Source organism: Tauraco erythrolophus, chromosome 9, assembly GCF_009769465.1.
Source record: "Tauraco erythrolophus isolate bTauEry1 chromosome 9, bTauEry1.pri, whole genome shotgun sequence".
NCBI classification, from domain to species: Eukaryota; Metazoa; Chordata; class Aves; order Musophagiformes; family Musophagidae; genus Tauraco; species Tauraco erythrolophus.
Window position 1 is genome coordinate 10,688,445 of NC_141473.1, and position 17,990 is coordinate 10,706,434.

Sequence of the window (17,990 nt, forward strand, 5' to 3'; positions counted from 1 at the left end):
TATAGCGAAGCCAAGCCAAACAAAAGCTCATAGGTAACAAACGCTACATAGTGAGATCCTGCAAGCTAAGCCATGTTAACACTCATGGAAAAACGTTAACATTTGCAGAAGGCATATAGGTCAGCGAAAAACTTCTGCTATGTTTTTAAACTGGAGAGTACTAATACCACTTATATTTCCAATAAATTGTAGCTCCTGACTATTCAAATTCATTGACTAATTTTTCAAGTCTTCAGAAAAAAACCAATTAATAAACTGATTTTAAAATTTGAGTTATAATAGTGATTCTAAGACTGAAGAAGCATTAGCACTGAAAATTTATCAGTTTGTCTGAAGCAAGCAGGTTGCAAGAGTCTCTTCCTTGTTTATATTATTTTAGATATTTCTGAAACAATTTCAACGGTTTTCAATGAATTACTTTAGAGCTACACAAATGTTGTAGTGAGCATAAACCTCAGTGTTTATGGTAAAAACGTTTTTCTCCATCTTTCCCATTTTGCTCAGTTTCCATACTGACTTTTCTTTGCCTTCCTGATTAGGTTCAAATCTTCTGTGTTAAAGAGCTAGCCAAAATCAGAAATTTTCATCCTTCCTATCACCAAGTAGACTAAACAATCTCTTATTCTAAGACCACACTTTCTCAGTCATGTCTTTGTTACTTCTTCAGACAGATGCTCAGCAGGTTAGCGATGTGTGAACATTTCTTCTGCAGAGTTTCAAAGGTCCAATACAACATTATTGCATGCTACTCAAGGATGTTAATTCTCCCTCAGTTTTGGTCTTGTCCCACAGCAGCACTAATCTATCTGTAACAAACTCTAAGTGATCCTAGTTTTCCTTAGCTGTTGATTTTTCACGATCATGATTCATGGCCTTTGTAAAACTACAGCAACAGCAAACAACACCCTCCCCAAACAAACTTTGCTCAAAACAAAAGAGATCCTCTCATTCAGTATTAGGGCTACAGATGAGCAAACTACTCACATGAGTATGACTTGCAAGTTCAGGTCCTGGATTTTGTGGTAGAACATAAGTGACTGATCAGAACGAAAACTGTACTCAGCAAGTTTTCCTTTGCTCCACTCGTTGGTCACTTAATCTCTTACGTCTCGAGCACAGCCAAAACTCTGGCCTGCTACTATGAGCTAGATTGAAAACTATCTAATCTAAAAGATTAGCTAATAAGCACAAGATTCTGATATCACAAGAGTTTTAAATCAGTTTGATGACTTCATTGTTTTCTTAAAGATGAAGTCTTTGGTGTGTGATCAGAATCATGCTGGAAAGCCGAAATAATTTTGCTTTTATTAAAAGCTGACAATTTAAATTAAGTGTGGCAAGAAAAGTGCCACGTGCTACTGGAAATCATATTCAGAATGCAGAAAAGAGCTTCTTTACCTAATAAATTTAACAAAGCTCCTGCAGAGACCTGATAGGAGACTAGGCAAAACAATTCCCATTCCCACCATTTGTTTCCAAATACTAGATCTGTCCAAAATGCTGGTGTGTCTATGGGCAAGGGTGGGAGAAATAAGTTAAAACTTCCGACGTTTGTTTGACAACATTACTGCCTTTTTCTTAGAATGTTTAGAAGTGCCACAAAAAAGTTAAATTTCTGTATTTTGTTGATCTTGTTTGAGTTTCAAATGTTACTTTTAGTCAGCTTAGTATACAGACTAGTTTTAGTCCAGATATGCAATCTCATGAGAATGATCTAATTTGTCTCCTTTTGCAAAGCTCAGTGACACCTATGCATGAAGCTACTGTTTGGAGAGGCTGAGCTTCCAGGATTTGCACTATGTGAGTCTTCCATTTTTACATTTTTGAATCCCAGTAAAAGGCTTAGCTTGATGAAAACTAGAAACTATAATTTAATTCTCTATACTATTATTTATGTTCTCTAATTCTTGAAAAGTTCATCAGAAATTTCTTTCCACAGCAGAAGTTATGGGCCATAACAGAGCACAGCAATCTCCTCAAATGCACCAGTACATAAAAGCTCTCTTCCGTCTACCCAGGAAGAAGGATTTGGGCGAAACCTTAGGGAAAACTTGGAACAGTTTGATTGAAGAGATGGGGAATGTTCATCAGTACAGAACAGGCCAGATGAATATCTGCCAGGACTGCAACAGAGACAGTCAATTCTGCCTTAACACAAGGGATGAACTTTTCTCTGATCACTTCCAAGTTGATTCTACTTCTTTCGGTAAATCTGTGGATCAAAATGAAACGACCCATGTAGCAAGATATCATGCAGATCTGTGATCAGAAAATGTTACATTCGGGAATTTATGGCTTAAACACTCCGCAGTAAACAGAATGTGTAAAATTTGGCACACATTGTTCTGTGACAGTTATAGTGTGAGTGGTGTCAAGAACAATGTGTTTCTTAATTTACTACTGGCCTTAAAGAGTTTGACTTCATTGATTTTTGAAGAGTTGTCTCCAATTATTTCACCAATTACCAATGTCAGCTTTTGCTAACAGGTTCTTTGCTTCACCCTGTTTCACATAAACAATCTCACCACACTCAAAATATTTTCACTACCTTCACTATTCCTGAATATCATGTCAGAGAGAACTCGTCCAACTGGAAACTACTTGTGACTACTGCAAGAAAGCACTGCACTGATTATGCTGATATAAGACATGCCTTCTCATGAAAGCATGTCACGGGACATCTATTGTGGTTCAGACACGACAACGCTGACTATGAAATGCCTTTTGTTTCACTCATGACACTGTGAACCTTTTTAGGCTTTAGCAGCTCAATGGTAGTCGACATATCTCAATATAGAGAACAATCACAAAGGGTTGCATGATATTTAACTTAATATGATGCTTTACATTCTTAGTATATACAGTCCAGGACTAGCTTGGATAATTATCCATTGGGATCCTGCTTTCCTGCAGAAACACAACTGTCCTATAGATAATGTTCTTTCCAGCTGTTCAGCTGGACACAAGTAGATAGAAGACGGGCAAATGAGATAGTAATTCCAGATGATAGAAAAGAAGGAATGGAGAGGACAGAACAAAGGCCATTGTACATTTAAAAAAGGAATGAAAAAAGAGAATGAGAAATATTGTCTGAAGAGTGCTGAGCACTCTGCTCATAATGGATGTAGTGTAGGCAGCTTGACACATGGGTAAAGCTTTCCAACAATCTGAAAAATAAAACAATGCTACAACATACAATATTCTGTCTCAATGAATGAAGGACATATCCTTCTAAGACTGCCTACGTGCCAGAAGATTAAAACACTGACTTATTTTATCCTATGCACTTAAGTTATTAAAATGTAAAGGTCAACCACGATGCTCCTTTTTTTTTTTTTTTCCAGATTTGAAGTAAACTTAACTCTGTATCACTTAGGCTGTTAAGAGCTGAAGGTTTGCAAAGGTTAAGGTGGCATTATACTAATCATAGCTATGTGCTTGCAATGTCCAAATCTGTCTCATTCTGTGAGGCATTCAATACCTTCAGTGTATGACTTGGAATTCTCCATGTACACTGCTTGCTGTGGCTATGGCAAGTACACAGCAGCTCAAAGACTTCTGCACCTTCTCTGACGCATGAACTGAAAAGTATTTCTAACACTGAATGAAAGTAGAGTAAGACTTTTCAAAGGCATTTGGAAACAACATATAGAACACTGTCCAAGAAAGATGAGCAAGGTTTATAAAATGGCCCTCGATTATGCGTCTTACATACATCAGATTATGTCATAACTAAATCGAGAACAGGGCACCCACAGTGTCCCACACTATTTTAAAATTCTTACTGTTCAGACCTAGAGGTACATTTCCTGTTTTTTGGTTGGACTCCTGATGCTGAAGAATGTTTACCCTTGGGAATTTGGTGACACTACATTCACATTTTCCAGATGTTTTGTCCATCACTTCAACAAAGAAACAAGGTTTCTTTTTAGAGTCAGAGACAAAGTGAGGAACGACCAGGTACTAATTAATGCCAAGGTTTAATCTGGAATAAAAAGCCATATGTGCCTTATCCAAAGACTATCTTCTGATTAACAGCACCACAAAGCTTATCAGTATCCTTCTGAGAAGATTCAATACTTCATAATTGATAAAGATTATTTGCATACAGAAACACAAACATGTCCAATAATATAAGAATCAAGTAACTATATTAAATGCTTAAAAATCAAGAAATTTAAAAAAAAATATTCTTACAATGACCGTAACAAGCACTAAAATACCCTATGTGTATTTTACAGTTTCCATTTAACAACAGAAATATTAAGGACAGGGTTTGCTCTGTAATCAGCCTTGAGCAAGGAGCACAACAACACTGTGTTGCCCAAGAGATGACCTGGAATCATTCTGCCACTCACTCCCCCCTAATTCAGTCTCCCTCAGGTTTAGAGAATTGCTCCTCTGGTTGAAGTTAACCACATGCTTAAATATGTTCCTGAATCAAGTTCTAAATTACTGAAGTAAACAGCTGCAGCTGTAAATATTCAACGTGGAGCAGACACGTTGCTAAAAGATTTACCGTTTCCATCATTTTTCAGTGTAGAAATACATCTTGAAGTAAAAATAGAAATATATGTACCAAAAAGTTGCTGAAACAATTTCTACTCAAACTTCTTTTGGCTTGAGCCCAAACATGCAAAGTTCCTGCTGGAAAGAGGAATTCCTCTATTAGCATGAAAACACAGCAAATCTAACTGTACGTTAAACTTCGCTCAGTATCTGCGACACAAAGACCTTCCTCCAGAAAACTGCAAAGACTCGACAGTCATGGCTCGGTATGACTGATACTGAGATAGGCTTTAGCTCAGAAGAAAATCTTTTCTGTTACAGACTTTGGGGATGGAAACAGAGACTGGTAGGAAAATAGGGGAAAAAGACAGAGATAACACTCACTCTTTGTTTTGATTTGCCTCAACAGGGACATGACAGTCTCTGCTGCTATTCTTCTGCATATGGAAATGTGGGCTTCGTAATCAAGAGAAAAGGCAGACCAGATATAATTAATTTTCACATCTCTAGGAGTGTGAGAAAGCTAATAAAAACATTCCCGTGCATCCACTGCTGAATGGCCACCTGACCAGGTCCTACACTGAATGTCATCTCAGCCTAATGACCACAGGGGCCTCTTCAGAACTGCCAAAGTTGTTTGAGAACTGCTAGGAATGACTGCAATCCAGGCCTGAACTCTGAAGGCCAATTCTAAAGCACTTCTGTTTTGAATCACTTCTGCTTAGGATCAGAGGCAATGGACACAAGCTGAATGCTGAGAAATTTCAATTAGATACCTTGAAAAATCGCTTATTTCAACTGCTACTGGCACAGATTGCTTACAGAAGCATTAGTATCTCCAACCTTGGATGTATTCATAACTTGACTGGAGAAGTCTCTGAGTAACCTGCTCTAATTAGACTTGCTTCAAGCAGGAGGTTGGACCAAATGACCTCTAGAGGTCCCTTCCAACCTAAACTGTCCTATAATTCTGTGAAATGTTGAAAAATAAGGGTAAGATCTGGACTACCCTGGAGTTCAAGAGTACAAGGAAGTTTGACTAGAAGTAATGCAGGAAGCAGGACTACTGGAATTTTCCAGGAAAGAAGAGTGAGGAAGCTTGACTACAACTAGCATGGAGAGGCAGGCATTCCCTGTACCTGATTGTAGTCACATTGGTCATGCAGCTGTTGACAAGGCATATAACATCACCTGAGAGCTGAACACTTACTGCTTCATTTCCATCAGCTGGAGCTAGTGTGTTTGTCCTATTGGAAACAAATTTTCTAAGTTTCTTTTATAAGAGCTTTTTAAAAAACTTTTTTTAAAGAGTGAGAACCTTATTTTGAAAGAGGGTTCAGGAGCTTCTCAAAACATCACTGATAACAACTCAGAAGACTGAAGTCTGAAGATTAAAAGAGAATTTTTGGCACAAAAATTTCTTGGTGAACCAGACAGAATAAAACATTGTTCTGGAGTGTAGTAGCTATTTTTCCAAATTTTTTTTTTCTGCAATTTGAAGGGGGTAGATAGAATTTATTTGCTAATTGGATAAAGATTCTAACCTACTGAAATTTTTATCTGGTTACTTTTACATTCGTTTGTTTCCCACTGGGCTGTGTGTGGCTTGGAGACAGTTCAAATTCTTTTCTTAAAAGCTTTTCTAGGCTATTAGCTTAGGATATGGGCAAAATACTGAAGATCTTTCAGAACATATTATTTTCTGCTTATTTCTAACACACTGTGCATTCCCCAGTTCACATTGGAGTAGAGGCCAAGGGATAGATCTCTGAGACAGCATTATCAGAGATGACCGTGGAAGATGCCATTTCCTTATGGTAAGACCTATTATTTGAAAATTCTGTAACTGAAACTACACTGAGCTTCTGTTATAGTCCTACAGTTTTAAAGAGGAGTCATAAAACGTCAGGATGTTCAGAGCTACAGATACATGTGAAAGAAAATTGTGAATGTTTTGACATTATCAACATGTCGATATTATCCTAGTAATGCAATGCCATGAGTGGAATACACTAGTTTAGTGGAATCTCAGTACGTTTATTTACAGGGGGGAAAAAATATTATGAATGTATAGGTCATTTCAAAGTGAGAATATTTAAAAACATATATTACAAAAATTTCCTTACCTGAATACCCAAAATACTGGGAGATAACAAATTCCAATATATAAGGCTGGTTACTTTAAGTTGCTAGAGCAGCAAACTGAGATAGGAAGACCTGTCCCTATTATGCCACTGATTTCCTTAGTGAGCTCTGGCAACCTACAGAACTTGTCCTTGCTCTTATTCCCCATCTCCAGAACGTTTTATGCACAAACACACAGCCAGGGAAATTAGGTCATACAAAAGGAGTAATTTAGCCCTCTAGCTATCTAAATATCTAATCTCTTAATATATCTGGCCAGATTCAGAAGAGATGTTGCTTTACCTTTCCCAGATGGTAAAAATAGAAATACTTAGGCATTAATTTGATGCACAGGGTGTTAGCCTGGCGTTCGACTTCAGGCGTATCAGCAAACACATATTGTAGGAGCAGCAACTAAATTGAACAACGTTCAGTTTAACATTACCTTTTCCGTATAATAATGATGTGAAGAATAGTCCTCCAGCGTGTTTCTCTATTGTTTCCAGTAATTAAGTGAAACATTGGGTGGTATGTAGCGAAGCATGCAGAAATTAGGACACAACTGCCAATCTGTGCTAATTATTTTTCTTACAGTTGTATTTATCTAATTTGTGCTGATTTCTTGGCGCCTGTATTTTATGATTATTCTTATGACTAAAGAACATTGGGATGATGCTGAGGCTGGGATAATGCTAGACTCTTCTACCCAACAGTCACAAACAAATTAAATTCACCATAGGTCTATCTATTATGTGGTTTTAACTAACACCATGAGACCCTTCTACTGCAAGTTGCATCTATGCCGAGGCATTTCTTTTGGCACATTTACCTGAACTGAGCTTAACTCCTAACCTGTCTTTCACTCAGATGGGCAACTCGGCTCAATATTTTTATTAAAGAAAAAGGAAACCCAGTGCCTTACTGACACACAGAAACATGGCATCTTGGTGTTCAACTACATAATTCTTTTGTCTGAAAAGAAGAGTCCAAGTATACTTCAGAAAGATCGTATTTTTCATTTGGCTTATGGAACAGTTATAAACTAGGACTCCTAACTGTGATTCCCAAACACAAAACAAAGTCAAAGGTTACAGCATATGTTTTTGTTTCAGCTTCTTCAAATTACTTGCAAATGTATTCAAACACAATATGAGAAGATACTTTATTTTATTGAAAATAACAGACTACAGGGTGCTGCAAAAAAGGCTGAGGTACCTCAAGCATAAACATGGAAAGAATACATTGGTTTAGAAACCCATAAATCCTTATTTGAATCTGCCAACCTGAAAGCCAAGTAAAGCCCGAAAAAACTATTTTTCCTAAATGCTATGTCTGATTAAGCCATACTATTAAATGACAGCTGAACTTTAACATTAATATGATATTATTTAAATAACTGCATGATTTTTTTTTACACTAAAATGATGAATGATTTTTGGACAGCTCAATTGACATAAAGCAAGAAACCCCTTTAATGAGATTTGACAAAATGGAGACATATGCAGAATATTCGTTACAGCTCATGTCGCAGAGCCCTTCCTGGGGAGACTTGGGTTTGGTTGTGTCTTTTCTTTCGTTCATTTTTTTTATAGTTTATTTTGATTGTCTATAGGCACTGAACCATCCCTTTCAATTGCCACTTCCTTTCTCCATGGATTTTGAATTTAGCTTGTGTCATTTACATATTAGTCTTGATCAGAGAATTTTATATGTTATAGTTTGGAGTTGGAATTGTAAGAAATCTGTGGAATGAAGGCATGAGGTTCAGTCATTTTAACCGTTGTCAACTGGCTATACAAGGAACTGCCAAAGATATTTTTCTGAGCAGACTTATGAAGGGATAAAACTTGCACTAAAAAACAACTTATTAAATTCTGGTTTTCAAATTTTCCAAGCCAAGTGACAAATCAAAAACTCTGCTAAAACTTTCTCTTCTTTTTTCTTTTTTTTTAATAGGGAAATTGCATTAAGCAAATATGCAACATAAAAGCCCATGGCAAGGGTAATTTCATACTGAACATTTCTGAGGATACTCTAAACTCCTTTACAACTGTGTTTTCATAGCACCCAACACCATCTACTAGAGGAATGCTTTTCCTCTTCAGGAATACATATGGAAATATAGACATTACAGAGAAGCTCAGGTGTTTCATCGAGTAAAGAAAACATATCCAGAGATGCCACTAACTCAAAAAATCTATCTGGGAAGGTACCAATGTAAATTTAAGGTTGGTAGCAATCATGGGATAACTCCCTTCCTGAAGTCCCACATAGATTTTTAGGATGTTGCAAATTTTTCCTTTCCGTATCAACTCACGTTAATCCCAGGGACAATTTTCATCACAGTGAAAACATGGAAGAAACATGCTAAAACCACAAGGTTTGACAATGTGTCTGCCCCATCTATTCAGACAGAATCGATCATCTTAACCTTTTCTCTGAGTGCAAATTTATGGTGCACCAGTACATTTATAAACTTTCTCACATAAAATCTAACGGGTGAAAAACCCTGAAAACACCGAAATCACTCAAGAATAAGGAACACAGGAAATCATCATTAAAAAGCTTAATTTTAGAACACACACACAAAAAATCCTAAATACAAAGAAACAAAGATGAGACACGATTGAGGAAGGGGTAATCCCTCAGGCTACAGAAAACTCTTTCCACAGCTGTGATAAAGCCTATCTAACCATGCCTGCTTCACTATCACCATTCATTTGAAGACATTCTACATAGCAGTCTGTACAAAAAAAGTTAGGTATGTCAGCAAAATTCTGAAGTGGAATTAAAATGAAAAATAAAGGTGCAGAGGGAAAGAGGGAAAAAAGAAAGACCAGAAGTGTCCCTACCTTGGCCTTACCTTCGCAACATTCCCGTCAAAATCCTGGAACTCTTCCCCAGGTTTGCATCTGTTTCTCTAAGCTGGGGAGAAAAGGGTCCCATTAAAGGCAAAAGGTACATGTACTCCATTCTGTACAAAGGACAGGTATTTCTACTGTCATTTGAGTCAATCAACTTCAGGTTTAGCCCACAACAAACTCACATGTAAGAAAGCCACCGAAGCTCTGAAATTTAAAAATGTTTCGTCTGGTTTTCACTTACGTAAAGATGAAACCCACAGAAGATAAGACATTGAGGCAACAAAGATGAACCAGGGTAAAGAGCAAAAGCTTTACAAATAAAGAGTTGCAGGTAGAAGTTCTATAAATTGGTATCCATAATTCTCACTGATGTGTGTGTGTTATTGGTTATGTATTTTAGTGAGGGCATCAAGAAATGAAGAGACAGCCACGTGCTCTGTTCCTGATGCTTTATCAAATGAAAAACAAACATATCTTTCTTTCACTGTTTTTCAAAGACAGTAGTTTAAAGAAAAAGCAGTAATACAGAACAGTGCCCTTTTACCAATTCTGTATAAAAGAAATATGTCTATACTGTCCCTTAAACACTAAACTTGTACTGACCTTACGGCAGCCACCACTGGGATGGATGCCCAAATACTTTGTGAACAGTATATAGTATGTACATAAGGCACAGCTGTACAATATATATTTTTGCATGTATGGATCACTCACTGAAAATAACATTTTTAGTAGTTTATTAGGACAGAGGAAACCTACATTTACAGATAAACTTAATTAGCTGACTTGTTCTACAGCTCTCAAAAATCTTGCAAAATAGGTAAAAGCACAACAGTATAAAAAATGAAACTGGAGATATGAAAATTTATGAAGCAAATGAACTTCATATTAAAAAAGAGCAATTCCTTCTACTGTTCTTTAAAATGGATTAAAACCTTCCTTTTATTTTTGTGTTCATTAGTCTCCCATGAAATGACGTCTAGAAATGAAGAAGTGTAAAGGAAAAATAGAGTTACAATCCTATTGTAACTAGCTAAAGGAGAGACATCTTTGGACTTTTTAGAGATCTAAAAGTGCGACATCAAAATCTACTGTAAATGATAATGTAATGACCATCAGTTATGAAATAGCAAAGATTCACTGTTTCTAACATGCCCTGAAACACAGCTGTGTGTACAGACATAAAAAACATTCTTCTCCTCATGAAAGCTGAATATTTACCTTTTCATTATCAAACCAGATTGAAAGGATTACCTGACTCATTGACTTCCTACTAAAGAAACTTTGTTGTTGAAGACAAAATGCGTCCTGTTTTATAATCCATCAAAACAGTAACACTGCCAAGAAAAGTGGCAGTCTTCCAATAACAAATCACCTTCACCATAACAAACCACTATTATATCTTGAATACATGCACAGCAGCAATATTAAACCTCATTTCTATTCTGGAGCCCAATACTGTAAATATTTGCTACCAGATTTAGTGTTTATTACTGAAATCAGTAGTTGCAATCAATGACACATAACCTTTTTGCATAAATTTCCTCCTTGTTCTTGTAAAAGGTATTAAGAAAATACCAGGTAAATGCTGGGACTGGATACCACCATCCAAGACTTGCTCTTAGCAATACCATATACAGTGGGAAGGCTTGCACTGACTCTCAGATCTCTGTAATTATGTGCCATGATGGAACAAAGATGAGCATTATATTCCAGGGAGGCCATTCCCTCATTTTTTCCTGATTCATCCAGACAATTCAAGCTCCAGAAAAGCATTTTAGCCCAGTTTGACACAAGTAACAGATGAAAAAACGTCACAATAATTTTTAAAAGGCTCATTAAAAAGCCAAGTTCTTATCTATGCTAGAAGGGAATCTGAAGTACAAATGTATGCTTTACATTGGTCTTTTATTATTCATAAAGATGCATTTAACACTTGGGGCTTCTCCTCCCTTTTCACAGAAAAGTAGCTCTCTCCTTTTTACAATTATATGTTTGATCCTAACTTTCCTCTCTTGCTGCAGGATTCTACCCGACAGCTAGAATCAGTACTGATAGTTAGGAAGGAGAAACTAAATCTTAGAGGTTTGACAAACTCCTCCAAGCAAGACGACCTCATATTTTTATGGTAATAAAACAAACCACAAAATAAGCAAAAGAAATGTTAAAAAAGAAACAAACATGTACACACATAGTTGGAAGATCTCCAGCTACCTCCCAAGAGAACACTAAAAAAAATACATTTTCTTCCTGTATTGGCAGAAAAAACAACATGAAGAGTTTCAGACTGTAAGTTTGTTTTTATTTAAAACTGAAATATATGATGGTAGTTCTTCCATCATTTCTTTACCAACACCAGTGCACTGCAGAAGCCAAAGAACTGGTGGCATGCAAACCTGTTAAATGGCATATGATGGTAATTCCCTGTTTCACAGAACTGCTGTAGTGAAAAGATTTTGAAAGATGCTTTGATATTAGCAATGGCAAATCTACATGGTGTTTAAGAAAGCTTTTAAAAAATAATATTAAGAATAATAATGGGAAAGGAAGGAAGATGAACAAGATGCTGCCTTAGACACATTTTAATTTGAGGTTTTCCTAAAAAAAATTGCATCTTTTAGAGTCCTTTATACTCCAGTTAACCTATCTGACTCTTGCAGCAGAGCTTTTATCCCTTCTCTTTGGCTTAAAAAAAAAAAAAAAAAAAGTGGTTTAGAGAATTCCTCTTCACAACTGTTATTACTCATGTATTTTGCACTGCACATGATTTTCATTTATTCAAAATGATACTAGCTATGTCTTGCATTTTTCTTCATTCAAATGTTTTACTCTACAGACAGGAAAACTCATATATATAAATTTAACCAAACTATAGAGACACTAACTCATTTAAATTTTGCTCATAAGACAATCTTCCAATTTTCCCAACACTGGACTGCTAAGAACTGACCATCATACTCAAGCTGACATTTGACTTTCAGAAGACAAGTTTGTTCCCTGGTTGAGTAGATAATAACTCAGTGTATTCAGTGTAAAGCTATTATGCATTGACAGAGCATCCTCTGTCCTGGTCTTTAAAAAATCTCCACAAAATGGAAAACTTGCCAAGTTATTCAAGATCATCCCTGACTGTACATCTGAGCATATAGACAGCTGGGACAGATGTACTCATGTGGCTCCACTGGAGAACTTTACTGAATTCCCTGAACAAAATGTTTTAAGTGGCATACAATAAAAACTTGGAATTTGAGATCTTCCATTTATGATGAGAGGTCTTTTGCTGAACTGTGATGAGATACACGTTCCTAGAATACCCTTATTTTTTGTCTTCCTTCTTGCAATTTTCAGGTTTTGCCATCAAAGAAATTTGCTCAGGTGGAAAGCACAGAGAAGGAAAAGTTATACTGTGAACCATGAGTATAGAGTCATCAGAACTACACTCCTCCTTTCCTGAGGATTTTAGGATCAGCAGAAAGGGATACACGTTATTAATCTCCTTTGCTTAGGTTTTACTTGTCCAGCTAGAAACAGAAAAGCATCTCACACTCAGCAGTCACTAGGGATGTGAGGAGTGGAGGTGAATTAAGACACAACGTTGCCTGAACAACACTTGGTAAAGCTCACAATTCCTAGTTACATTTAATGATTTAGTTATATACTTCATTTTTTAAAGTAGCTAATGTGCAGGACTTCAGAAAGCAACTGGTACAGTTTACAGAAAACGCCTCGTTAGAGCTGTCATATCAGGCTTTACCAATCAAACCTGTAAAGAATTTCCAGGTAAAGAAACTCCCTGGGACAGATAATGGACTTATCTTTGGCAAAATTGGACACTTAGGAAAATATCTGGTCAAGGTGCCATGGACAGAAGGTCACAGGTGCAATCACTCCTGGTTCTGTAAGCAGAAACCAGGATCAGAGAGGCAAACTTCTTAGACTGAGGTTCAGAGAAGTTGTATGCAATGGATGAGATGGGCTGCTGGACATCTTCATTAACTCTACAGAGTAGAGTTGATCCCTATGGAGGCAACATAAGCCAAAAATGAAAAAACGTTATCTTGACTGCAGTAACAGAGCAGCAGTGTAAGAAACCACTACCTGTTCTTTCACACAGAATCGCTTAAGGAGGCAATTACTAGCATTTGCAGCTACAAAGAGTAAGGTTGATCAACTATTAAAAGCCCAGTCGTGATACTGAACTTTGTTTCATAGAAAGTCCAAGAAGTCACTGCAATAGACACTATAGCAAACCCTTCAAAGGACAGAAAACTGTTTTAACTATGATGTTAGTGACAGAAAGCTTGCTTCCAACAGCAGGTTTGGTGAATTTAGCTTGTATTCCTGTAGGAAAGGCTTTCCAGGATTGGGCCCATATAAGACACTTCTTAAGTGCTTCGCTGCAGATGGTGATTATGTCTCACAATAGCAGCTGATTTATATAAAACTGATCAATATGCTGGATTATTTTTGCATGAACAGAGAACTTGCCCAAAGCAAATAAAACCCAAGACAAGCAATTATTTTCAAACTTACCCTTTCCCGAGCACGCTGGATCTTCTCTCTGTCATGGCTGAGGTTTTCCAGCATCTCCTGTCCAATCTGCTCTGCATTAAGAAATCAAAATGCAAATCATGAAAAATATAGCTTGTGACTCTAAGGCCTCAAAATGCCAGGTGAGATTGTAACAAAGCTATTTAAAGAACAGCGGCATTTAATACACGTGATAGCCTGATCACTCCTCTTCACTGCATAGAGGAAGACATCATTATACTGAATTCAAAGTTTTCCAAGCAACATTAAACTTCTGAAGAAGCAGCAACCAAACCAGAAGCTGTCCCCCTGCAATCTCTTGAGGCTGTCTAGGCTGACCTTTGGTCTGTAAAACAAAGGTAAGACGACTTTCAGACTTGCCCTAAGCGCTGGGCGCTCACCCTGCCCACACGCTCCTTAAGCCCACTTCTTGTCTCCGGAAGGAAGTCAGGAAGCCTTTGCTAACACACCAGCCATCCCTACACTTCTACAGGCACTGAGAAGTCACATTAGAAGAAAACGACTCTCTATGCCGTTCAGCCTTTCCCATTGATGCTTAAATAAAAGCTATTTCAGGCTAAGCCCAGTTACTGGTGACTATTTTGCTCCATCATGGACTATTTCTGGCAGGCTTAGAGATACACTGTAATGGATCTCCTGATGTTTTTAATAGCAGGCATATACATTAATCTATTGTCATCACCATTTGTTTACACAAGGGCTGTTTGCTTCCACAGCTTATGCTGAACCAAAGGTTACAAAATTATAGTGGAGAGGCCTCAAGGTACAAAGACAACACAAGATGCCAAAACTTTACTCTTCAAACAGCTTCAGTCAAGTGTTCCTCTTACATTGAAGTATTAGCAAAAAGTATAAAGAAGAGATTTGAATCTTCAAAGCTCTATAGAAACATTAAGAAACCCTCCCTGTATTTCCCTGAAGGACAAATATAAGTTAAATCACTCCCATTTTACAGATGAGGAAGCAGATCCAAGCAGCTGAAGCAGCTGTAGCTTGCCTCAGGACACACAGCACATGTGAGACAACCAGCATTTCTGTGCACGTTCATTTAGGCTACTTAGCTAGATTGCCAGAGATACGCAACAAAACTGAGCAAAACTACAAAAACGTGATTTTTTTTCATAAACAACAAAAATCATGTCTTGCTTTTGTTCTGGTGAATGAGTGGGATCTTAAAATGTCATTATTTAAGGAAAATTAATCACAAAAAATTCACCAATATGTTGGTAGGGCAAACATGACTATTCTTATTTTTTTTAATAGATACAGTCCATTTTCAGGAAACAACTGGAAGTAGAATCACCTCAAACTTTAAAAATATGGGACAAGCAATTTTTTTTTTTTTATAAATCTATTTAACATAAGGTACACACTCTGCCAGATAAAGGCTAAGGAAATTTGTTACATATATATTTCTCTATCTGTTGCCAAGTACAGTACAAGTAAGATAAATATTTCCTCAGATATCTGACCACAAATTGACATCCTCATTATGCTATCTTGTCCCTCTTGGCTTGCTGCTCTTTACTTTTAGCTGTATATACAATGCCTCCCAAAGGTGAAATGTGGTAAGATATGTGGTTATTGAGTTAAAAAAGCTGTAAGGTACAGTACAGCTATACAAATGGTAGCCTAAGAAAGAATTCAAGAGAGCCCTGCCTAAGTATGCATGTCAAAGGACTTACTGGATGAAAACTAAGTTTATTCCTCATCAAAGCACTCAAAATATTGTAATACACAACCAGACACGTGCATTCTATGTAGTCTGGCGGAGAAAAAACAAAGCAAAATCCCGTAAAAATGGAGAGGAAAAAAAATCAACAAATTACTAACCATGTAGCATGAAGTGGAATGATAAGAAATATTTATTGCTAAAAATCATATGTATGTTTGCACAGACATAAAGGAGTGCGAGGATCTTCCTTCAAAGGCATAACTATAAAGTAAATGCCTAAACACAGCTCAAAAATATCTTTATAAGCAACTTTAGGGGGAATTTTTATTACACCAATTTTAAGCAAGTTACTGTGGTTTGTTTTTTTTCATCTTCTGCCTGTCACTGGCAAGTTCACACTCTTAGCTTTTTATAATGATTGAGTTTATTTTCCAACCATCAACGTGACAGCAGCATCAACTGTAAGTGAGGGTAAAACACCGTCACTTTGACGAATAGCGTATTTTCCTCTTATTGTCGATGACTGAAGACATCAATAAATAAGGAAGGAGAGCATGTCAGCCAGAATATCACAGAATGAATTGTTGATATGACACTTAGGGATTAAACCTTCAGCCATGAAGTTCAACCTAGCAGAGGGGTCTGAGAACTGAGATAGTTGTGTTTCTTCCCAGCAGCCTCTATAGATAAATAATTGGACGGATCATCAATTTTACAGGAGCAGCTTTACTCTACATGCACTTTAGTTGATGATCTTTGGCCTTTTTTTGGGCTAAAATAACAACATAAGTTGAACAAAGAGACATAACGGAGGTAACGGAGGTAACGTAATCTCACAATAAGTTTGCAAACATAAATTGACACCTCTATCCACAGATCCTTTTCATATCCTTGTTCTACTCAGAAAATCCACTGATGACAATGAAACTTGATTTTTAGCTGGAAGGTCAAGACATTCAAACAAAAATATTAATAAATAAAGAAAATACAGACTTAGAAATGACATGAAGACATGTCTCCTCACATGGTTTGCAACTGAAGGTGCCCAGGACTAGAAAAAAGGTAACATCAGCCCACAATACAGCTAATTACAAGGCTGATATCACTGCTATCTGCTTGCTATATTTTTTCAAGTTTCTCTACAACTCCGATGTTTTCCTGTCAGTTAAAACCTTCATCTATGAGGCAGATCCATGCTCTTAGTGCAACAGTGCTGTATAGATTTTTCCAGACTACTTATAATGCAAATCATTGACAATGCTACTACAGTTATGTGAAAGGTCAGGTTTCTACCATATACTGTAGTGCAGATGCAGGAATTAAGACCAATACACAAACTGAAGGGTGTTGCATGTTGCCAGTAATGGTGTTATTTCCACAGAATCTTAACAACCTCAATTATTTGGGGATTACCCCATCCTTTTAGTCACTATGCATGGATAATGTGTAGTACAGTGCAGTCCCAAGTCCTACAAAAGAATGTGTGGTGCTGCCTCTTCTAACTGAAATTCCCGAAGAGATGCATAAAATTATGTTCTAAAATTACAGCTAAACTACGAGAAGCAGAAGGGTGAAAGCATTTACATCATTATTATCTATGCACTGACAGAGGGCAGGAATATTCGATATAGCAATCATCTCAGTCTTAAACAACGCTGTAATGAACAGAAAAAAAAATTGTGAAAAAGTACATAACTTACTATTAACAAGCATCAGCCTTAAAAGGTGAATACTAAAATTCACAGTACTAAATGTATTCCACCTTAAAGGTGTTTGAACAAGGTACAGGAAATGAGCCTCTTCAGTGCTGAACACTTTAATAATGCCATATTGTGGGTCCGACACAAATGGTGCCTGGTTCTGTGAGGCTGTTATGCAAAAAAATTGTAACATTTCTCGTCATAAAACACTGAATTTAATCAGAAGAATGAAGACACTTTATCCAACTGAAGAAAAAACAAACCCCCAAAAAAACAACAAATGCAAAGACAACTTCACCCTTCATGTGTGCAAAAATCGGCACATGGTTTTCAACTTTTACACTGAGGTGCACTCAACAGACAATGATCATTTCTAGTGATGCTTTACACTCCTGAATATGCCCTTACTTTTGAATTTGCCTGTAACCTATATGTGGTATTTATTTATATGTACAAATCATAATTATTTAATACATGTTCCACAAACTTGATTTCTAATACCTACACACATCAAGGATGAAAATAAGTTGTGCTTGACCGGTTTTTCTTTTCATTTTTTTGCCTCCA

The 17,990-nt window shown here is 36.8% G+C and overlaps 1 protein-coding gene across 4 annotated transcripts in view; it reads right to left on the reverse strand.

The window, feature by feature from the left end:
* The window catches only part of VTI1A (vesicle transport through interaction with t-SNAREs 1A), a 274,883-nt gene that overhangs the window by 93,550 nt on the left and 163,343 nt on the right, over window positions 1-17,990 (reverse strand). For 2 of the 4 annotated variants that reach the window (XM_086616753.1, XM_086616752.1), the window contains 2 exons: window positions 14,031-14,101; window positions 9,497-9,558 (listed from right to left, as the gene is read on the reverse strand). In XM_086616753.1, the coding sequence (XP_086472879.1) occupies window positions 9,497-9,558; window positions 14,031-14,101 (133 nt within the window). Of the gene's footprint in view, window positions 1-9,485; window positions 9,559-14,030; window positions 14,102-17,990 lie in introns of all 4 variants that reach the window. The other 2 variants (XM_086616755.1, XM_086616754.1) reach the window with 1 other exon arrangement.